We start from the raw sequence: 23,417 nt of genomic DNA on the forward strand, positions 1-23,417 counted from the left end.
GGCGGGTCCGGGCTGGGGATTCGAACCCGCCACCTTAGGTGTATGTGGCTGACGCCTTAGCCGGTTGAGCTATAGGTGCCGAGCCTTTCATTTTTCATAGAAACAGGACTCACTATGTTGTCCAGGATTATCTCAAATTCCTGGCCTCAAGAGATCCTCTTGCTTCAACCTCCCAAAGTGCTAAAATTAGAGGCATGGGCCACCACACTTATAATTTTTTCCTATAATATTGAAATGGTGTGGAAAACTGAAAAACCAAAGAACACCAAGAGTACCTGAAAGTTTTAAATTTTTAATAAAGAAAAAATGACTTCATGACAGTCCTTAAGGCAGTGGAAGAATTTGGGAAAATATCGATTCCCTGGTGTTTTCAATGCACTTGCAATAATAAACAATGAAAATGTTCATAAATTTCAGAAAGAGATTAGGCCTGTGTTATTGTTATAAGGGTGCATAAAAACAAGAATGACTGCTGAGGGACTGGTCCTCACTGGTGGTGACCTGCAGAAGAGACCAGGTGGCCTGGCCATGTGTTTCCTCATGGCCTCAGCAACTGGAAGGCAGGAGCTCCTAGGATTCCATGGTGTCCCCACCTTCTAATTCTGTTGTGGAGACTCCAGACTGTTACCTGGCATTCTACCTCTGGCAGTCCTGTCAGAGCCTACGTTACAGGCAGTACCTCTGAGTTTAGGCATTTTGTGCCTTTTTTGTGGTTAAGGATTCTCAGAGTTGTAGGATGCTAACAAGATGTATCCCAAAAGTAAGTTATGAATAAAATCTGCATTCTTGAGACCTGTTTAAGTCCTTTTTTAAATATAAAGAATTGTGGTATAATTGACATATTACTGCCCATTACAATGGTACAATTGAAAGATCTTTAGTAATTTACCCAGGTAGTGCAACCATCACCATAATCCATTCACTTGTTTTTAATGTATTATTTGTTTCAAATCTTCTCCCAGGTTCTGGCTCTACTTCCCCCATAAGCTTCAACATGGAAACGTCTCTTACCACTTCTTCTGGTCAGAGGGCAGAAATGAGCACCCTAGAAGCCAATCAGTACTTGCATTCCCAGCTGGAAAAAACCAAACAGAACTTCCGAGACCTTACAGAGAAGTACTTCACATCCACAGCTACTGCCTTCTGTCTGGCCAACTGCCTGCAGAAATACAGTAAGTCCTGCAGGGTCATGGTCACCAAAGTGATCAAAGATCGTCCATCTTTCCTCTGAGAAATGAACATTCTCGAGACTTTAGTCTTCTCTCTCCATCAAAATTAATTTTAGCCTGACCATACTCTCCAAAAAGTAGTAGATATTTTACTCTTAATTTGCAGAGGATGGAAAAACGAAGGCACAGAGGAGTAAGGTTGGCAGGGAGAATGTAGAGAGAAGTAGAGACTGAAATGGTTCAGGCACTGAACTCTTTTCTCGCACAGGAACATTTCTCAGCTTCTACAAACATATAACCTGACAATTGGCTTAAATATCTCAGAATTCAACTCAAACTTTTAATCAGCACTCATTCTCAAAACACTGTGCCAACAGCACTAGTGGAGAAAGAGTAATAGTACATCCTCCTCTGAACTAAAATAAAATCTTAAGGCTCCCCCAGCTGACTGAATTGACCCCCTTTTGGCCAAAGAATATACTTGTCAGGGTGCGGGCTAGTGGATGTGGGTTTTGAGAAAGCTTTCTCCAAAGATTAAGATAGAAAGAAGAAAAGTTGATTTTACTTTTACCAGATGAGTAAAAGGGCCAACATGGTGAAAGACAGGGAGATAAAGTTGGCAGAGACAATCAGATGCTCTGTCTTTTTATTTAGGGGTTGTAAAGGGGATGAAGATTTATGGCTGTAAACAAATTAACAGGGTCCAGACCTGCTGCACCTGCATCTTGTCTCTTCCTAGCAGCAGACTGATAACAACAGAAGGAGCTGCCTTCCCATTGGAGACGTGATCATGGTCATCATTAATTCTGTCCCTGGGGCAGAAATGAGGACTGTGCCTAGTACCCCTGTTGTCTGATCTTGTCTAGCTCAGGAACTCTTGAAGGTAGAAAACCAGATTCTAAAAGGCAGTTGTTAGTGAGGTCTAGCAATTGTTAAAAAATGTTATGTTTCCTTTCCATCTGCTCCACTCCTTTTAGATCTTGTGAAAGCACAATTCCATAGGATGCCTGTTAGCAAGAAAGCTAATTGATCTTAGCCCTTATTGAGAAACTATGGTTAATATTTTTCTGATATTTCACTAGCAAGCAAAGCCTTCCTTTCACCTTAAAATGAGATACTAGCCATGAGAAGGGAGGTCACATAGCCTCATCAGGCCACCCTCCTTTCCTGTAGATTTCCTTTATAAGTCATTAACAGCTCTAAGGCTTTGTAACACAAGTCCGTAGTTCAAGTGATAAAAAAAAAAAAAAATCACTTGAGTCTGGTCAGGAGTTCTGATTAACAGACTTCCTTAACTTAAAATATTCCAAACCTTTAGATAAAGCTTCATTTCTTTAATTACAAATTAAAATTACCAATTACAAATTACACCCACCTATAGCCCATAAGCCCCTGCTTTGAAATGTCCCATCTTTGGGGGATAAACCAATGTACACCTCCCATGTATTGATTTTGTTATGGGTCAGAGGTCCCAATTTCCCGAACCCAGTTGACTTGGTTAGGTTACTTGGCTGAGCTAGAAAGTTCAACCAAGGCACAGTGGTAAAGTGAGACTCTGTCTCAAAAAAAAAAAAAAAAAAAAAAAAAATGGAAACTGAAAATAAAACTGAAGCAGCACAGGCAGCGGGAATAGAAAGCAAAGTCACCTGCACAAGTTTCAGAGCAACAAAGATAAATTTTATTTAGGAAGAACAAAGAGAAAGATTGGAGCACTTCCAAAGAGTTGGAAGTGAGTCCCTCTACATGAAGAAGAGATGAGAGAGGGAGATGCAAAGGCCTGCAGGAGTATAAACACCTATTTGTTTGAAATGGGCTGCAAGACTTTCATTGGCCTCTCTGCACCTCCAGGCATTATTGCCCTTTTCTATTAGTCATTGTTATCTCTTTCTATTGGTCCTAGGTTGCCTCATACACACATTCTTTTTTCTTTTATTGTTGGAGATTCATTGAGGGTACAAAGAACCAAGTTACATTGATTGCATTTGTTAGATAAAGGCCCTCTTATAATTGTGTCCTGCCACCAAAAGGTGTGTCACACACCACAACCTCCCACTCCTCTCCTTCCTTCCCTCTCTCTGCTCTCCCATTCCCCCACCCCCTACCGTGTACTAAACCATTAATTGTCCCCATATCAGAATTGAGTACATAAGATTCTTGCTTCTCCATTCTTGTGATGCTTTACAAAGAGAAATGTTCCACTTTCATCCAAGTCAATACAAAAAGATGTAAAGTCTCATACCCACAATCTTATGGGCCTCCAGATTTCCTGGTTTATCAGGCCAAGCTTTCCTCCCACTCCCCTTGAAGTCCTTTTCTTAGTGCTGCTTCTCAGATTTACAACTTTATGTGTAATTTCCATCTCCCTGAATGTATAAAACCAAACTGTTACCCAACCACAACAAGTCTACTTGCTTAAGGCTTGTTAGGCGTAGGTCTGGGCCATGGTCCTCAAATGTGACTCAGAATAAACCTCTTTAAATTATTTTATAGAGTTTGCCTCCTTTTCTGCTGATACTGCAGCCTTAAAGAATTTAAGCTATCTGTTCCCAATGGAGTCACAGATCTCTGGAGATGGGAAAGTCAAAAGCAGACACAGAGGAAAACCTTGATGTCTGGAGCAAGATTATTTTCCCACAGAAGTTCAAAGGAGCAATTCCTTATACTCTGGTTAGACTGAGGGTGTTTCCAGGAGAAATGAAAGACACTATAACTTCCTGTCTCTTCCTGAATATAAACGTTGCACCCGCAAGCAACTCCAGGTGGGCATCTAGGACTGGGCTATGAGACAAATGGCCAAAGTGAAAACAAGGCCCAGTGGCAGAAGCAGGCCAGGCCAGTGTGGGGCTGGCCCTTCCCTCTCCAAGTTAGCTTCCATATTTGGAAATTCACTGGAAAATCCCAAACCTGTTAAAAATTGCTGGGGGTGGGCCCGGTACAGTGGCTCATGCCTATAATGCAGCACTGTGGGAGGCCGAGGCAGGTGGATTGCATGAGCTCAGGAGTTCAGGACCAACTTGAGCAAAAGCGAGACCCAATATCTACTAAAAATAGCAAAACCTAGCTGGGCATTGTGACAGGAGCCTGTAGTCCCACCTACTCAGGAAGCTGAGGCAGGGGATCTCTTGAGCCCAAGAGTCTGAGGTTGCTGTGAGCTGTGATGACAAGGCATTCTACCCACCACACAGAGTGAGACTCTGTCTCAAAAAAAGAAAAAAAAAATTGGTGAGGATGAAGACAATCCAGCCACCTGTCACTGTCAGCCAAATGCAGAGACAGGAATTAGATTTGACCAGCTTTATTTTCAGAAGACCAGCAATTCTGGAGAACAGCAAGAATACCCTCTCAGTTCTGTTCTGCCTCAGTTACAATTCTTATAGTTTTCATGATGGTAATACAAGGGAACCAACCTAGAAAATTTTAACTTTATCTGATAGGAAGTAACATCAATGTAGTCTTCATTCTCACAATGCAAAATGTTTAAACAACAGGAAGGTGATTTTCACTTAAAATATCTAAGAGAATCTTCAGAGAAAACATCATATCAAAGTAACCTTCACTCTACTGATATCACACCACCTATTGTCTATACGTGTGACCACTTCCTCAAGTCTTCCGAGGTAAATACCCATACAATCATTGAGAAACCTTAACTAGATAATCACAGGGGCAGGGTGTGGGGGGAGGAATGTGAACTTGGCAGACTGGGCTCGCTGCACTGCTTCAGCTTAGCTTCTCAGACTCCATCTCCTAGGCTGCTTTTCTGGTTTCACAGTGACTGAAGAAAACATGGAAACAGGGCACAAGAACAGAAATATTAAAAGAAGATTCTTGCTAACATTGACATTGAGTTTGCTTTGCAATTTCTACAATTATTTTTGAATAAATCAATAGTGGGAGCAAAGTTTGCTATCCAATTTACTCTTATAGACAGATAAGTAAAAATTAAAGCCTACTTGTTAAAGAAGTAAAACATAACTTTAAGGTTTGAAAAAATTACACGTTAATTTTATACTTTATATCATTCATTATAATTGTTACACAATTGTAGGACAAAATTTTTTCAAGCCAGAGAAGAAGATATCACCCAAGACCTTGTTATAAAGGTAATATAATATAGTGATTAAAAAGCTTTTACCTTGGTGTAAGCCGATAGTCCCAGCTACTCGGAAGGCTTGAGACAGGAGACAGGAGGAGCTCTTGAGGCTGAGAGTTTGAGGTTTCAGTGAGCTGTGATCATGTCACTGTAGTGCCCTGGTGACAGAGCAAGACCCTGTCTCAAAAAAAAAAAGTGTGTACTCTAGGACCTGGGTATATACTTCCTGGGTTTGAATCTAACTTTATTGTCTCTGTGTCTCAGTTTCTTCATCTGTAACGGTACCAGAGTTCCTGCTAGAGGTAGTGGTGATGCTCACGTGATGGTGAATACCTACTAAAGCAGAGCCACAGCAGTGTGCACTGGTTTTCTCTCTAACCTAACGCAACATCCTTTAGCAGGTGTTTTCGATCTTTTCCCCTCTTATCCATTTTCTTACACACTTGTATTCAGATCAATTTTTAAGTCTTTGAAATGTCTGGGGATAACTGAAACTTTCAACAGAAGAGAACCATCAATCCTCCACTCCTCAGTGTCTTCCCAAACACACAGGAAAGCACTATTTCATGTTGAGGTTTTACTTAGGAGTCTGCAAGGGCTTGCCGAAGTGGCCAAGATTTAGAGTCAGACCTCAGGAGCTGTGAATTCTGACTTTGCCTAATTCCAGTTGAATTATCTTGTCAGGTTGCTTTACCTGCATGTGAGCTTTTCTTCCCTTCCCACTAAAATGGAGAAACCATTGGAGAACTGAGGAATAAAGATGTGGAAATTCTGGCTCGGTGTCTGTAGCTCAAGCAGCTAAGGTGCCAGCCACATACACCAGAGCTGGCGGGTTCGAATCCAGCCTGGATCTGCCAAACAACAATGACAACTACAACCAAAAAATAGCCGGGCATTGTGGAAGGCACCTGTAGTCCCAGCTGCTTGAGAGGTGGAGGCAAGAGAATCACTTAAGTCCAGGAGTTGGGGGTTGCTGTGAGCTGTGATACCATAGCATTCTACCCAGGGCGACAGCTTGAGGCTCTGTCTCAAAAAAAAAAAAAATGTGGAAATTACAATGTAGAGCCTAGTACTGGGGTTTCTTTTGTCCCAGGGATGGAGACTGTCTCCTCCCCTGTAAGCAGTGACCACAGCTGCATGTCCAGCTTTCACTGAGGTGAGTTTGTCTTTTCTCAGAGTGTGAAGAATACAAAGACCTCATCGCATCGGTGCTGGAAGAGGAGCTGCCCTTTGAGCAAGGGGAGCTGGTAGAGGAGAGGAGACCAACTGCATGGCTCGGGTAAGGAGGCACCTGTGTGGGAGGTGTGTGAATTCTGTTTGAAATGTGACAGCCACTACAAAGTGCCCTTCATGATAAAAGTGTGTCTTCTTGCAGCTTTTGGTTGAGTTTTATACTATGTGAAGTATTAATTGGTAGGGCTATTAGGTAAATACGTAATTAAGCAGCTGCTGCCTGGAAAATGAATTATTAATTTGCTCAGGACTACCATTGCCCATCCTTAGAGAGTTTCAGACATAAGGTGGATTGCAGCATTCAAAACATTTGTAATCCTTTGCTGAAGTGAAATCTTAGAAGTTCAAATGCATAAAACCCACTAAAACAGAGCTGTTATGTGATTGAAGGGGGCAAAGAACTGGAACCCCTACTTTTCCCCTTTTGCCTTCACTTCCCCCTGACACTATCTAGGAACTCTAGGGATCAGAGTTTGAAAGATATCTGTAGATAACTTCTTAATAGGACAGGAGGGAGGAGATTCAAGCATTGGATGGAGCAGATGACTGTAAAGGTCATCAGACCTGTTTAGGATTACATGTTTCTAAGCTTTAACTGAATGTTTACTGAAGGAGCTAGGGAAATTCCACCCCAAAATAAGATTCTCTGATATAAAGAATAATTTTGAATTAAAGGTCATTCAAGGTCAAGAAACACTGGAGAGGCTTTCCTTTCTCTGCATACACTGGACTGGCCAGATCAGAGGATCAAAGGGGACAAATGTTACTGGAGGAAGAGGTCTGGCCACATGTCACTATCCAGCCAATACTCAGAGACAGGGTTTTAGGTCCAACAAGTTATTTGTCAGAAAGCCAGAGATTCTGGAGAACAGCAAGAGTAGCCTCTCAATGCTGTTCTGCTTCAGTTACAATTCTAATAACTTTTATAATGAAATGCAAGGATACTAACCTAGAAAATTTTATTTTTATCTGATAGGAAGTAACATCAAAGTAGTCTCCATTCTAACAATGCAAAATGTTTAAACAACAGAAAGGTGATTTTCACTTTGACAAAATATCTAAGAGAATCATCAGAGAAAACATCTTCAAAGTAACCTTTACTCTCCCCATATCATAACACCTGCTGTCTATGTGTGACCACTCCTCAGAGTCTCCTGAGACAAACATCTTCACATCAGGGTGAAGCCTTAACTAGATCATCATAGGTGTGTGGGGAAGGCTGAGCAGACTAGGTCAGCTGTACTGCTGCAGCTTAGCTTCTCAGACTCCCTCTTGCAGGCCACTTTTCTGGCTTCAAACTGACTCCCTTGCTCCTTTACTATTATCTCAAAATATTTCAGGAATGGGAATGAGGGTCAAGAATGTAGGTGGACCTGGCCCAAATCATTTGGGTGATAAACACTGTCTTCCAGGTTAATCTACAAGTCAATCTCTTTCTCCCCGTGATTCATTCATCCTCCCTAGCAACCATTTATGTACTCCTCAATTTCCCCTTCCCCTCTAAAAGGCCTGAATAAAGTTACCTGAACTCCTTTGAAAACTTGGATTATTGTTCTGTGATTTCTCCTCATGTACATGGTAGATAAATCCTTTCTGTTATTAATCTGCCTTAATTGTGAGTAGCTCTCACAGTGAAGTTTCTGGGGAACGGGCAAGTTTCCCCTCACCCCTACGCTACTTACATGTGCACTGTCCTTGGTGCTGTAAGTTGGGTAATACTTAAACAGCTGTTAGCCTCACAGAGCTCCGTTCTACATTGGAACCCATACGAAATATTTATACAATAATTAGAAAACAATGAAATCTCATATAGAGTAATGCAACTGTTGCTCAGAACTTTATTTACTTTAAAATGCCTCATTACCAATTATGGCTTATCTTAATATCCTTCAAAAGAATGTTTTCCTGGGTCCTTTCACTGTTCTTTTTACTTTTCAATTAACACAGACGTACCTTCCCAACATTTCTGTATCTGGCATTTTTGGCCATTTACTGCATAATACTTGACGTATGTTACAAGGAAATGGACTTAGGCTGAAGTGAGATACTGAAAGGCCATCTTTTCAAAGCAAAATTAGTAAAAAAAAAAAAAAAAAAAGAAGAAGAAGAAGAAGAAGGAAAGAAAGAAAAAGCAAACAGACCCAAGGCTGTTTTCTTATTCTCTCTGCCACAGGCAAGTCACACAACTTGGGCAAGAATTCAGCTTGGGAAGTTCCTTAGGGGCATTCTGAGAGACGTCTCTGCCGAAGGCCAACGAGCTGCCATTCGCTGCATTCACTCTTACATTTTACTCTTATTTCCCACCTTAGGAAATATGATTTGCTAATTCAGGCTCAAGCCCAAGAACTGACCCACTTACAGCAGATAATCCAGGAAGGGAGAAGTGCCTGCTACCTTTTCACCCAGCATGTGAAGAACACAGTCGAGTCTTTTGAGAGTCTCCTCAGGAACACCGACATTGCCCACTACCAGGGGCAGAGACTCTGTGAGCAACTGGTCCAAGGAGGCCAGCTGGCGGAGAGCCTGGCCAGCAAACTCACGAGTAAGTTGACTGCAGGTTCCTCGCAAGTCCCCCAAAGGAGGGAGTAAAGTATGTAAAGTTAATCTCATTGTACATTAGTACAGTATGGTCCTAATCTGCATGCTATTTTATTTTCTTTTCAGAGCACTCAGGTAATTAATTTTAATAATCTTTCTAAACTACTTAGTTTTAATCGCTAAAAGAGATGTAGTTGACTTACTTCATCTTGATGAGCATAACAAGAATTTACCTTCATTTCTGGAAGGTACTGTCACTGGATGAAAGATTCTAGGTGGACAGTTTTATTTTTGTTCTTAAAAAATACTTTAAAGGTGCTATTCCACTGCCTTTTGCTTACATTGTTTTCAACAAGAAGTCTTTCATAATTCTTATTTTTGTTCCTCTGCACATAATATGTCCTTCTTCCTCTAGCTGTTTTTGAGATTTTCTATTCATCCCTCGTTTTGAGGAATTTAATTATGATTTTGTGTAGTTTTCCTGTTTATTCTATGTATTATTTTATTTCATTGAGTTACAGCATCTGCAAGTTTATAGTTCTCATCAAATTTGAAAAAATCATGGCACATATACTGCATATCTTTTTTTCCATTCTTTCTCTCCTCTTCTTTAAGACTCCAACTACATTTGTATTAGGTGTTTTGACATTTTCCCACAGCCAATTAATGTTCTGTTCATTTTTATTTACCCTTTTTTCTGTTTCATTTTGAATAGCCTCTATTTCTATGCCTTCAAATTCATCAGTTTTTCTTTAGCAGTGTCTAATCTGCTGTTAATCTCATCCAGTATATCTTTCTTTCTTTTTTTTGAGACAGAGCCTCAAGCTGTCGCCTTGGGTAGAGAACCGTGGCATCACAGCTCACAGCAACCTCCAACTCCTGGGCTCAAGCAATTCTCCTGCCTCCACCTCCCAAGTAGCTGGGACTACAGGCACCCACCACAACGCCCGGCTGTTTTTTGGTTGCAACCGTCATTGTTATTTGGCAGGTCCGGGCTGGATTCGAACCCACCAGCTCAGGTGTATGTGGCTGGTGCCTTAGCCGGTTGAGCCATAGGCGCTGAGCCCCAGTATATCTTTCATCCCAGACATTTTTCTCATCTATTTTAAGTTTAATTAAAGTTAAGTCTTCCATATATCTCCTTATCATCTCATATTTTCCTCTACCTTCTTTAATTCGAGGAATATAGTTATGTTATAATAATTGTTTCAATATCTTTGTCTACAAATTCTCTCAAATGTGTCTTTTCTATGTTGATTTAAATTGATTCTTTTCCCCCCTCCTCATCATGGACCATATTTTTCTGCTTCTTTGTAAGCCTAGCCTTATTTGATTTGGTGCCAGACATTGTGAATTGTAACTAGTTGAGTGTTGAATATTTTTGCATTTTGTATGTTTTTAAATATTTTGGTGTGGTGCAGTAGCTCATGCCTGTAATCCTAGCACTATGGGAGGCCAAGGCAGGTGGATTACTTGAGCTTAAGAGTTCAAGACCAGCCTGAGCAAGAGTAAGACCTTGTCTCTAATAAAAATAGAAAAAGCTAGCCAAGCATAGTGGCAGGCACCTGTAGTCCCAGCTACTCAGGAAACTGAAGCAAGAGGTTCACCTGAGCCCAAGATTTTGAGTTGCTGTGAGCTACAATAATGCTACAGCACCTGATTTTTAAATTTTTTAAAAGCAGAACTAGAGCCACTATTAGTCTATGGCTATTTTTTTCCCATTATGGGGGAAATATTCTTTTTTAAAAATAGGCCTAGCTTTTAGACCAGTTTAGATTCATAATAAAATTGAGTAGGAAGTACAGGTTCCATACACCTCCCTGCCTCCACACATACATAGCCCCCTCCACTACCAGTATCTTCCACCAGCATGGTATATTTTTGACAATTAATGAACCTAAATTGACATGTAATTATTGTTCAAAATCCATAGTTTACATTCTGGGTCAATACTCTTTTGATCAATGCCCTCTTTATTAAAAGCTTTTTCACCCTAACTGGTGGAAACATCAGCTATTGGAAGCTCAATATGCTGCAGAAATTACTCTTTTCAAGAAGCTCTTCCCATATTTTGGATAATTTCCTCACACATATGTACTAATTGGTACTTAGCTGAAGATTAAAGACAGATATTTAAGGCATTCTCTCTTACAGTAATCTCCTCTCTAGTATTCTGTCCTGTGATGTCTGGCCTCCTGGACTTCTTTGAACTTACCACCAGGCTCTTTCTAGGTCCTACCTCTCTGCTCTGCTGTGTAGAAATCTCAGGGACAATTGTAGGACTCACCTTCTTTGTTTTTGTTCTCACGGGATCACTGTAACTGTACTATATTGCATACTATTCAATGTCAAAAGCAATTAAAATATTATCCCCAATTTTTTAGTTGTTAAAAGTGGGAGGACAAGTCTGTCACTCCACCTTGCTCAGAAGCAGAAGTCTTCATTCATTCAGAGTAGCCTGGCCACTTCTCTAAAGACACAACCTGAGCCCTCCTGGAATAATTCTCTTGGAGCGTTCTGAACACCCATGTAGAGTGTTATGTCTCTGATGATATAAGCCCTGGATTTGCACTGTGTGAAATGGGACCTGCTTAATTTCTAATTAGATCTTTCTATTTTTGGTTTGCAGAAAATCATAATGGTAAGAAGAATGAAGACACACAAGAGCTACTGGCTCTCAGGTAATTCTGAATGATGAAAGGATAATGGAATGAAGAATCTAGAGAGGATTCCAAATGCAAATGATCAAGAGGTCAAAGGTCCCAGAGCTAGGAAAAAAACAGAAACTGGTGTTTATACCCATTTTGTTCATTCATTATACAAAGGGGTGTTCTTTTAAAAAATGGTTATCTATTCTTTTTGCAGGTCTTGTATTAGTTCCCTTTTCCCAGTAATTCCTTAAGTTTAGCTACCTAGTCAGTCTGACATAAAGGTAAATTAACCAGGGGTCCTTGGTATCTTATGATTGAAAAACAAAGTGAGAGCCTCATCTGGTTTCTGCACGGATGTCCTGAAATATGTTGGCAAATATTTCATAGCCAGAAAAATTACCTTGAAAACTAGATTCAAAAAATATCAAATATTTAGAGATAGGGGTCTAAAAACCTGCAAAAGCCCTGGCAGGTTACATTGTCTTAGGAGCCAGTATTCAATGGACTACTTCATATAATATTAAATAAAATTTGTACACAGAATTTTGAAGCCAGCATTATAGGTCTCTGTGTGTCGTGTGTGTCATGAGTGTATTTTTAGAGTAGTTGCTGAGTCTACTTCTTCATCCATGTGCCACAAGGCCAGCACACTGAGTACCTACTTCTCCCTCTTCTACACTGACTCTTAAGTGCACTGTCCTCCCGTCAAAAGTGCACTGTTATGCTTCTTCGCCAATAAGATGGTCCCTTGGGTTTTGGGGGTGCCTCTTCCATGAGCTTCATATCAAGACAAGCTATAAAGCTGTGGCTCCAGGTTACCTTGATTTAATCCCTTGTCTTGCCTACCCCAAAAGGCTCAGCAGGGATCTCCAGGAAGAGGCACTAATGGACTCACTAGATGAACAGTATTTGACATGTTCCAGCCACAGTGATTCCCAGCAGCCTCCCAGCAGCAATGTTTTCCTGTTTGATGCACAGGAGGCCACCTCTGCTCTGGATGTAGCCAGTGAGTCCTCCCCTTATAATGAAAATAAAGCTCCAACAACTTTCCAGTAGTTTCTATATGGAAACATGCTCACCACTACCATGAGAACTATCATCTCTTATGTAGACCCTAAAGATTCACCTTGAAAAGATCAGGCTCTGGGATCAAGTCCCAAGTGCAGGTCCCTGGTGGGTCAGGTAATTTGCACTGTTCCTCATCCACATCTTACCTCAGTTACTCTGGACTCAAGGCAGAGAGTGAGGGGATCACGGCAAACTCTCCACCACCACTGCAGGACAGGTACAGAATCTAGCAGACTTCCTTCTGTAAGATAGGATATCTTATCTTTCCCCAAATGATCTTGATAATTATAGTTCCTGGACAGTCCAAGTAAGTTTTTCCAGCTGTCCAAGAACGTTGGCAGCCTGGAGCATATTTTTGGAAGTGCAATACCATGGTTCCTGCGTTTCAAGCTCCAGTCTCCATCTCCACTTGGGTGCTTGCCTCCCCGTAAGGTACCTACTAAAACACCAGATGATTTCCCTAAGACAAGACTCTGAGCTTGGTAATTCTTGGGTAAACTGCCAGGGTTTCCATCCTTTGTGTGGCACCAATGATTTTTTATAAAAGATCTTTGTGGGTTTAGTTTCAGTGCTATAAGCCAGTCTAAGTCAACCACAAGGATATCTGCTGTAGAAAAAGCTGAATCTAACAGCAATGCCACTAGTATTCCCCCATTCCAAAATAACTCCAAGCTATCCAGTGGAGCTTCCTCAGGTAGGTACGGGCCCCTTTGGGTAGCAGCCTCATTGCTGTGTACATAGGTTAAAACCTTAACCGTTATCTCCTCTCCTTTACTTGACTGTTTGGCTTTCTCTTGAGGACAAAAGTTTGTTAGGGGACTTTATACCTTATATCCTCTTCTAGGCAAGAAAAAGACTGTATTAATTCATTCACTATCAAGTGAGTTTTTTGCAGTAATATAAACCATGTTAGGTTTGTCTTTCTACCCCTTTTTGCCAGTGGTGGCTACAAATATGCTCCTTTTATTACTAAGTCATCCACCTGCAAAAGCATCCTCATTTCTGTTTTCAGTTTCACCCTTAGGTGCAGAAGAAGATCTTTATCATCTGCTAAAGATGTTTGGGAGAGGTGTTTAGTGGAAAGGAAGATATTGTCTATTACCTACAAGTCATCCTAGAAAGGGGACTATGCCTTTCCTAGTGCTAGGCAAGCCCTACCTGGAGGACCTCAGTGTTTTCCACCTCCTGTCCACTTCCCTTATCCCTGTGTGGAAGACATTCCATATCCCACATCCCTGTATGCAAGATATCCCTGTGGAGTTAGCTTAGCACTTGCCCATGCTTTGTTAGAATCCCTAAGAGCTCTTAAAGGAAGAGCCTTGTGTTCCTGATGAGAGGATCAAGTTGGCAGAAAAATGGTGAAAGGCAGGGATCTTGACGAGAGGTCCCATTTTCAACAAGGGTTCTTTATCTCCTGTCTTATCCCATGTCCTGGTGGAATGGCTGCAGAAGATGAAATCCAGAACCTGCAGCAGCACCTGAAAGAAACTCTTTTCATCAATGACTGCCTGCGAGAAAAGTTGGAATATCATTTCAGCATCTTTGACCAAAGAAATGGTAGGTGAGGTCCAAGCTGGCCTGCTTCTGGCAACATATATCCTGTTTTGTTTTGTTTTTTTTTTTTGAGACAGAGTCTCACTATGTTGCCTTCAGTAGAGTGCTGTGGCATCACAGCTCACAGCAACCTCCAACTCTTGGGCTTAAGCGATTCTCTGGCTTCAGCCTCCCAAGGCTGAAGGGCGCCACCACAACACTTGGCTATTTTTTTTTTGTTGTTGTTGTCGTCATTGTTGTTTAGCAGGGCCAGGCTGGGTTTGAACCAGCCAGCCTTAGTGCATGTGGCCAGTGCCATCAGCACTGTGCTACAGGCGCTGAGCCAACATGTATTTTTTTAAGAGCATGTCACTGGGGCAGAGCGTTACAGATTTTAAGTAGTTGACATAGTTTACTTCATAAAGTATCACAAATGGTCCAGATAGGGAGGTAGGGAAGGTACTATTATTCCTATTTTATAGGTGAATAAATAGGCTTAGAGACTTCCCCAAGCCTGAGCTATGTTTCCATCTGAGATCCATCTGACATAAAAGACCACTGTAGTGATTCCTATGCTGTGTACTGTCTGCTGTCTGTCTCCTTCTCATGTGAGTGTCATTCAATAGAACCCAGGTTTTTCTGAGCTCCTTATTCAGCAAAATGAGCATCTTCTCTGCTGCCATCTTCATAGGCCTCCCTTTCACCTTGGTTACACTTCATGGTCCTCAAGGTGGTTCCTCCCACACCCAACCCTCCTCCTATATTGCTTTCAACAAGATAGCATCATTCCACATCATGCTAGGCCTGAAGAATGGTAACCGGTCCCTTCCCACACAAAGCAACAGCTATTTAATGGGAAAGCACATGTGTGAATTGGCTGGCATTTGTTGAGGATATGTGAAAATTAAGCTTCTGTCCCCAGCCCTTGAGTTCCCATGACTTTTTTCCTAGACCAAGATAGAATGGAAGGACATAAAGCATTCTCTTAAGTAAACATGTGTTACTTGCCTAAGTTATAATTACTTCCTGGAACAGGATACAACTCTGACCTCTACAGGCAGATCCTAGATTCCATTGCCCAGCTGTGTGATGAAAACAGAGTCGTCTGGGAAGAATACCAGAGACTTCCTGCTTGTCTGAGTTGTACTTCTAGAGGTAAGCGGTAAAATCCCACAATGTGAGGTTACTTTCAGATGGCTCCTTTCTCTTGCCACACCCAGCCATTGTCTTGCCACACTCAGAAGACAATGAGGAGGCCAGAGCTGCCCATTGCAGGGGTATAAAAGCCCAGCTACTTGATTTCAGGGAGTCCTAGTGATATTAGCCTTTAGAAAGGGAATCCAAAGGCCAAAGCTGTAAAGAACCAGATAGATACATTGAATAAAATCCTTGCGTTTGATGTACCTAGGAGGAAAAGAAATCATTTTCTCGTAAGGACATTTGTACTAGATTGTTTATCACAGCTCAATTTACAATTTCCAAGATGCAGAAACAACCCAAGTGCCCATCAACCCGTGAATGGATTAACAAACTGCAGTATATGTATACCGTGGAGTACTATACAGCCATTAAAAAGATGGAGACCTATCATCTTTTGTATTAACCTGGATGGAGTTTTTCTTAGTAAAGTATCACAAGAATGGAAAAGCAAGTATCTACTGTACTCAACTAATATGAAGCCACTAGACAAAGAAATACACTCCCACACAAGAGAAAAACTCAATTCAATTCAAGTTGGGGGGAGGGGAGAGAGGAAAGAAGGGAGGGTGATTGGCGGCTCCCACCTAATAGACACAATATAAGTGTATATGGCATATATGGTGTATATGGCACACCTCCTGGGACCCAACTACAAGAGGCACTCCATCTAACAAATGCAAACATTGTAACCTAATAGTTTATACCCTCATATCAATATACAATATAATATAATCCTTGCCTTGGAAGTTTGGGAAAGAGAATGATTTACTTGGAACTGTGAGAAGGAAGACAAGCCTATGATGGAAGAGATAAACCAGGAAAATATAGGAAATAGGGTGGGTTTACTCAGTAGCTTTAAATCATGCTGTCATATGATAAGACATTGGTAAGACTTTTAACTAACACAAATGCCTGGATTCACATACAGAGATTCTGATTTACATGGTTTCAGGTGGGTGTGGGACATTAGTAGTCTTAAGCTCCCAGGTAACATGGCTAGAGATCAGGACCATCAATCTAATAGCATCTGAAGTCACAGCACAGAAGTTTCCAAATGTGCATCTACTTCATAGAAAAGGCTTAACAACAGCCTTTGGTGGACTTTGCCTTCCTCTCTCTTGTTTGTATAGCATGAAAAAAAGAAGAGAAAAAGAGGTAGATGGATAGATCAAGCCTATAACCTGTCTGTATAGAATAGTTTCTCAAACTTTTTTGACCATATGATGGATACAGTAAGAAATATACATCTCTCTGTGACCTAGCATACATTAAGTAATAAAAACAAAAACAAGCCCTTACTACATGTAATGTGCCCTACTTAGTATTTTTACTAAGCTGTTGCCCTGGGTAGAGTGCTGTGGAGTCACAGCTCACAGCAACCTCCAACTCTTGTTGTTGTTGTTGTTGCAGTTGTCACTGTTGTTTAGCTGGCTAGGGGTCGGTTCAAACCCCTCAGCTTGTTGTATGCACCCAGCGCCCTACCCATGGAGATAGGGACACTGCCCCTACTTATTATTTAAATAAAATCTGTTGTAGCAATCTGTATTGATTTTATAACCCACTAATGATTCAGAATTTCAGTTTGAGAAGTTTTGCCTTTGGTCAGCCTTTATATTAAGCAAAATTCCAATAGAGAGGCTATTGTGTGAGGGTTTCATGAGGGGCAGGCAGCTTTACCACAGGTGTAAACTTCTGGAATTATTATTATGAAAGAGACAGACTACCTGCTCATTGGTGGCAAGTAGCAAAGCTTTATTGTTCCTGATCACCTTATATAATAGGCTGGTCACATACACTCTATTAATTAACAAGCAAAGCATTCTTATTATCAATCTTTTCTAAAGTTAATTCAATCTTCAAAGAAGAAACAATGTTTGAAATCTTGGGACAGCTGAAAAGGGAGTATGTCTAGAGGCATGAGATCATCAAGAGGGGAGTAAGGCTTTTGAGTTTTACTATGCACTCATTATATTGCAGAAAGCAGGTTTATGGCTTCTGTTTCTATGCAGTTTGGAGGCTAGGCAGTTTTAGGATAAGTGCATTCACACCTATCAACCTCTAGGCCGTGTCTCTGCAGGAGAGGCTTTTAACCCCATCCTTGCAGGCTTAACGGTCACATAGATCAGAATTACTAAAGGTGGGTTTTTAGGCCCAGACCTTCAGGCCCTGCCATGCTTGACCAAGGCAACCAGGTCTTCAACAGAGTTGCATTCCAACAAAGTCTGTCTGCCTGCTCTGGAGTTTAAAATGAGCACACAGTATGTGGGGTTTTATCTCACAGAGGCTTTAGGTCTTACTCTTCTAAAGAGAATATATTATAACAGCAATAAGATCTAAAACTCTAGCGGACCACTTTTATATTTACAGTTGCCTTCCCTACACTGGAATGAAATACTGGAAACAAAAAAAAAAAAAAAAAAGAAATTTTCCCTGTTGGAGGCCTAATGCAGCCATACACAAATCCTTTTCTCCTCCTCCTCCAATCCTCCTAAAACAAAGGCATAAAGAATCTGGCTAGCCTCATCCCCCAGCAGTTTACCAAAAGACCCTAACCTGACAGGCAACCTGTAGAATGTGCCTACCCTCTGCAGATCCCATATAAAAGGGGTCTCTAACTGCCCCTCAGGTGCAGACACGATCTTTGCACTACTCAGGCTGGTCACCCTCCCCTTTCAATAAACCTGGCCTGACCATCTCCTCTGTAGCCTTGTCTCTGAGCGCCACCATTTATACCTTTCATTCCCTAAGGGTAGTTTGGAAAGAATTAGGTAAACACCTGAGAATAAGAAATTAGTATTTTTTCATCTTTCATTTAATAGCTTCATTAACAACTTTGTTAGTTCATCTACTAAAAATATTCCTAGAAATGGGCAAAGGAGCAAACTGCTGTGGAATTAGCTTGGTCTCTGCCTGGTGCTCTTTGTTTGCTAATTTCCCTTTTTCTCTTTCTGATGATTCCTTCTCCCATTTACAAGAGTCTTTCTGTAAAGCCTTATTCCTGTGCCAGTCAAGATGACCCAACAGTCTCTAGAGCAGTGATTTTCAACCTGTGTGCCATGGCACAATGGTAAGTTGTGAGAGGATCTTGGGTGTGCCATGAAAATTATTAAGATCATTAATTAAATAAGTTTTGAAATAAGATCAAGTAAGTATATTCTTTTTTACTCTTTTTTTTTTTTGAACCATGTAATTTAATTGTGCCACAGAAATTTAATTATAGGTTCAAGTGTGCCGGTAAAGTAAGAAAAGTTGAAAAATCACTGTTCTAGTGCCTTCTAGCTTCTTCCAGATTGAAGCCTTCCCTCCAACTTCCCCTAAACTCTGTGATATAGTAGAAAAGGTTTGAAGCCTGGGTTGTAGTCTCAGGCTTGTCACCTCCTGGTCATTTGGCTTTAGCTAGTCCTTAGCCTCTTAACACCACCTGCTCTTCATGGTCAAAAATGGAACTGTCCTTGGATAGTTTGAGGACCCTGCTACCTTTCACATTGTAGGGTTCTTCCTTTGGCACCACTCTTCTATTTAAAAGGAATGGGGAGTGGACTCAGAAGGAGGATTTCTATGCAAAATATAGTTTTTTTCCTATAACAAGCTGCTTTCTCAATGTGCATGTTAGAGGCATGTGGGAGGTGTGAAAGACCTTCATTTTTCTCCAGAAGAACAGAGTGGAGAGTAAACTGATGCTGAGGAGGGGGGTAGGGAGCTGGCTAACTCACCTGTAGCAGCTTTGAGCAAGGCCATCAGCATCATGAGGTGGTGGGGCCCCGGTGTCCTACTTTGCAGGCCAGCTATTATATCTCAGGAGACCGTCACTCTAATCTGCTACCTTCACTTTCTCCTTCCAGACTGTAGTTCACCACAAGAATTTATCTACTGAGCCACACTCAATTTGTACCCAGCCTCTATGATCACTCAGCTCTCACTCCAGCCTCAGTTAGGTATCACCAAAACCTGACAAAAAGTCCTTTTTTCATTGGTTTTGTTTTGTTTTTCTGTTTCAGGTAACAACTAATGTTAGAAGTATGAAAAGTTCCTGTCTATTTTCAATGAGACTAAGTCACAAACAGTTCCTCAATTGATGAGAAAAACTAAAACAACAAAACAAGTGAAAAGCCAAATCTAAAATCAGAACTAGATTTTATGGTCACTTCAGATTTTTACTCCAAATGGATAGTTTGATTGCAGAAAGCCCAGTCCTTCAGTCTGCAAAGATGATAACTTCCTAAGGAACCAATGCCGAGATTCAGGGTGGGTCCTGAAAGGCCCTCCCTTTTCCTTCCCCACCCCCGTACTACATACAACTGGAGTCTACAGTAGCTGCGGGAGAGTAAGCCAGGATGATGCCACTGCAGACTGTTCATTCATCAGCTCTTCAGCATATGTCTATTTTCCTTAAAAAAATAAGGGTTTAGAAACCTCTGAAAATAAAGTTTATTTTATACTTATTCTGTTGCCTGTAGTTTTTTGTTGTTGTTTGTTTTCTTTTTAGAGACAGAGTCTCACTCTGTCAGCCCGGGGTTGAGTGCGATGGCATCATGATAACTCACAGCAACCTCAAAGTCTTAGGCTCAAGCGATTCTCTTACCTCAGTCTCCCGAGTAGCCGGGACTACAAGTGACCACCACAAAGCCCAGTTAGTTTTTCTATTTTTAATAGAAATGAGGTCTCACTTTTGCTCAGGCTGGTCTTGAACTTAGGTAATCACCTGCCCTGGCCTTCCAGAGTGCTAGGATTACAGGTGTAAGCCACCAGGCTCAGCCATATTGCCTATTGTCTTTCATACAAATCAAAATGATAAAGCTTTTAAGTAGCTCGTTCAATTTTTACATACTATGTCTCTGATTTAGGAATAAAACAGAGCTAATCTTGGCTCTGTTTTCAGTAAGCCAGAAATTTCCTTTTCAACCATTAATGTCAAAGATCACTCCAATTTTAGGGAGTTTTAAAAATTTTACAAATTGAGCATAAGGGTTTTGCTCCATAAGATGTCTGGAATTTTTATTTAAATATTTGATTTAGATAAAAACTAAATATATAAAAAAATCCCTTTCCAACTTGTACTCACTTTAAATGAGTACATTTTGGTACAGTTACTTAGATGACTACTAACCAGCAAAAAAACAACAGTGTTGCTTCTTATGCTTCTGATTATTTCCATTTAAACTTACTATTTTTCACAGAAAATTGAAACTTTCAAAGAGACAACAAATAACATGGTAGAATCAATTAAACACTTCAGTGTATTGCTGCAGGTTGCTAAAAGTACTATGAATCCTATAGATGCAGTATGTCAGCCTAGTCACTTGGAACATGTGATCAGCACAATGCCTTCCGGACTGTCTTACCTCCAGAACCTGCTCAGTTGTGTAAGTCAGAGCAGCATCTGTCTTCCCTGCTAGTTGGACCTGTATTAGCTACTTTGGGACCTTATCAGACTCCAACACCTAATAGTATAAGGAGTGGCCATTTACAACCCAGTAGCAGTCTCACTTCTCCAAGCCATGTCAACTTAGATCCAAATATAATCCTAGAGTTTTCTTACTCTAGCAGCAAAGATGAGTTCTATGATGCTGATGAATTCCATCAAAGTGGCTCATCCCCAAAGTGCCTAATAGATTCTTCTGGGTGTGCCTCAGTTTTGACACACAGCAGCTCGGAGAATATTCTGAAGCACCCAGACATCACAGAATCACTTAAATCTTCTATATGCAATGGAATAAGTGATGCTGACCTTCTTGACTCACATGATGCTAGAAACTGATAGGGAGGCAGGGTCTATGGAGGAACACAAGAGCATCATCATGCCCCTCTTGTCACAGCTTAGGCTTAGAATGGATCTTACTAATGTTCTTCCAACATTTATTCTTGAAAGAAGATCTTTTTTAGAAATGTATACAGACTTTTTTTGCATGTATCCAGACCTCTTGTGAGCATTAATGACCAGAAGGATCCCCCGAGACTGCATGTTTCAGGTTGTGAAATGGTACCTCTCCGTCCTCCATGCAGGAAGGAAAGGATCAGTTATTAAAAACCATACAACCCCATTTTGGGTGAGATTTTTCAGTGTCATTGGACATTCCCAAATGATACTGACGAGAACACAAAGCTAGTTTCCGAAGGACCAGTTCCTGGGGTTTCCAAAGACAGTGTAACATTCATGGCTGAGCAGATGCCCCATCATCCACCAATTTCAGCCTTTTATAAAGAGTGTTTTAATTTTTTTTTTTTTTTTTGAGATAGAACCTCAAGCTATCCCCCCTGGGTAGAGTGCTGTGGCATCACAGCTCATAGCAACCTCCAACTCCTGGGTTCAAGCAAGTCTCCTGCCTCAGCCTCCGAAGTAGCTGGGACCACCGGTGCCTGCCACAACACCCAGCTATTTTTTTGTTGCAGCTGTCATTGTTGTTTTGGCCGGCCCAGGCTGGATTTGAACCCACCACCTTAGGTGTATGTGGCTGGCGCCTTAGCCACTTGAGCCACAGGCCCCGAGCTATGAAGAGTGTTTTAACAAGATACAATCCAATGCTCATATACAGACCAACTCAAAGTTCCCTGAAATGTCAATTGGGGTGCACAACATAGGGCAGGGCTGTGTCTTGTGTCTAGACTATGATGAACATTATATTCTCACATTCCCCAATGGTTACAAAAGGTCTATCCTCACAGTGCCCTGAGTGGAATTAGGAGGAGAATGCAGTATTGGTTGTTCTAAAACAGGCTACAGTGCAAATACTGTCTTCCACACTAAACCTTTCTATGGAGGCAAAAAACACAGAATTACTGCTGAATTTTTTTCTCCAAATGATAAGAACTCTTATTGCTCAGTTGAAGGGTAATGGAATGGTGTAATGTATGCAAAATATGCAACAGGAAAATATAGTCTTTGAAGATACCAAGAAGTTGCCTATAATCAAGAAGAAAGTGAGAAAGTTGGGAGATCAAAATGAGTATGAATACCGCTGCCTTTGGAAGGATGTCACTTTCAACTTAGAAATCAAAGACATTGTGGTGGCACCTGTGGCTCAAGGAGTAGGATGCCGACCCCATATACCTGAGGTGGTGGGTTCAAACCCAGCCCAAGCCAAAAACTGCAAAAAAAATCAAAGACATTGATGCAGCCACTGAAGCAAAGCACAGACTTGAAGAAAAACAAAGAACAGAAGCCCAAGAAAGGAAGGAGCAGAAGATTCAGTAGGAGACCAGGTTATTTCATGAAGAATGTTGGCTCTATAATGAACCATTACTAAAACATCTTGGTGCTACCAACCATTAGGCTGGGAAATGTGAAGTTTACACCTGATGACCAGGGCAGTAGACATAATTCAGCAACAGTCTTCCTTTGGGAGAACCTATTGACTCCCTTCTTATTACAGTGGTTCCTACCTGAGGGATACAGGACTTTCTGACACAGATGAGCAATTAAAGTAGGAAAAGCTTCCCTTTTTCCTCTGTGGCAGTTATGATTTTGGCTCTATGTCCTGAGAAAAACTTCAGGTTTTGAAAATAAGATGTCTGCTCCTTTTCCAAATCCCAGGCATTGAAAAGCATTTATAAATACAAGTCTCTAACTCTGCACTCTGTGTTGCATATAATTTTTGGTGTGTTTTTTAAATATATATATAAAATATACCTGATTTTTCATAAATACGCCACCTATTATAAATATGGGTTCCTCTAAGTTGTTTTAGAAAATTAGCACAATACATTAAAATCAAGTGTTAGGAAATTTCATGGTCTTACCTACAATAACTTTTATTTTGGAAGTGAAATATTATTAAATTGTAATTATATTCAGTGCTTCTTAAGTCTTCATAAAATAATTTTTCAACCTTTAAAAAATTTACAAATTAAAAACAGTTCTCTGTACTATTAAGAAAAACTAAAAACTGAAATCTGCTTTTTAGTGAAAGCAGATCTTATCTCAAGAACATAACT

The 23,417-nt window shown here is 40.8% G+C and overlaps 1 protein-coding gene and 1 pseudogene across 1 annotated transcript; both read left to right on the forward strand.

The window, feature by feature from the left end:
• Positions 1–747: 747 nt before the first annotated feature.
• Positions 748–19,494, forward strand: LOC100947614 (neuroblastoma breakpoint family member 6-like protein). Its single transcript, XM_003800447.2, has 10 exons — positions 748–760; positions 963–1,172; positions 6,439–6,541; positions 8,805–9,037; positions 10,075–10,077; positions 11,663–11,714; positions 12,539–12,690; positions 14,202–14,309; positions 15,321–15,440; positions 19,484–19,494. The coding sequence occupies exons 1-10, from the start codon at positions 748–750 to the stop codon at positions 19,492–19,494; spliced, it is 1,005 nt and encodes a 334-aa protein (XP_003800495.2).
• Positions 19,495–20,665: 1,171 nt separating this feature from the next.
• LOC100947937 lies at positions 20,666–22,755 on the forward strand (annotated as a pseudogene).
• The last annotated feature ends 662 nt before the right edge of the window (positions 22,756–23,417 follow it).

The sequence above is a fragment of the Otolemur garnettii genome, unplaced genomic scaffold (genome assembly GCF_000181295.1).
Source record: "Otolemur garnettii isolate 467f Iridium unplaced genomic scaffold, OtoGar3 scaffold00174, whole genome shotgun sequence".
In the NCBI taxonomy this organism is placed as follows: domain Eukaryota; kingdom Metazoa; phylum Chordata; class Mammalia; order Primates; family Galagidae; genus Otolemur; species Otolemur garnettii.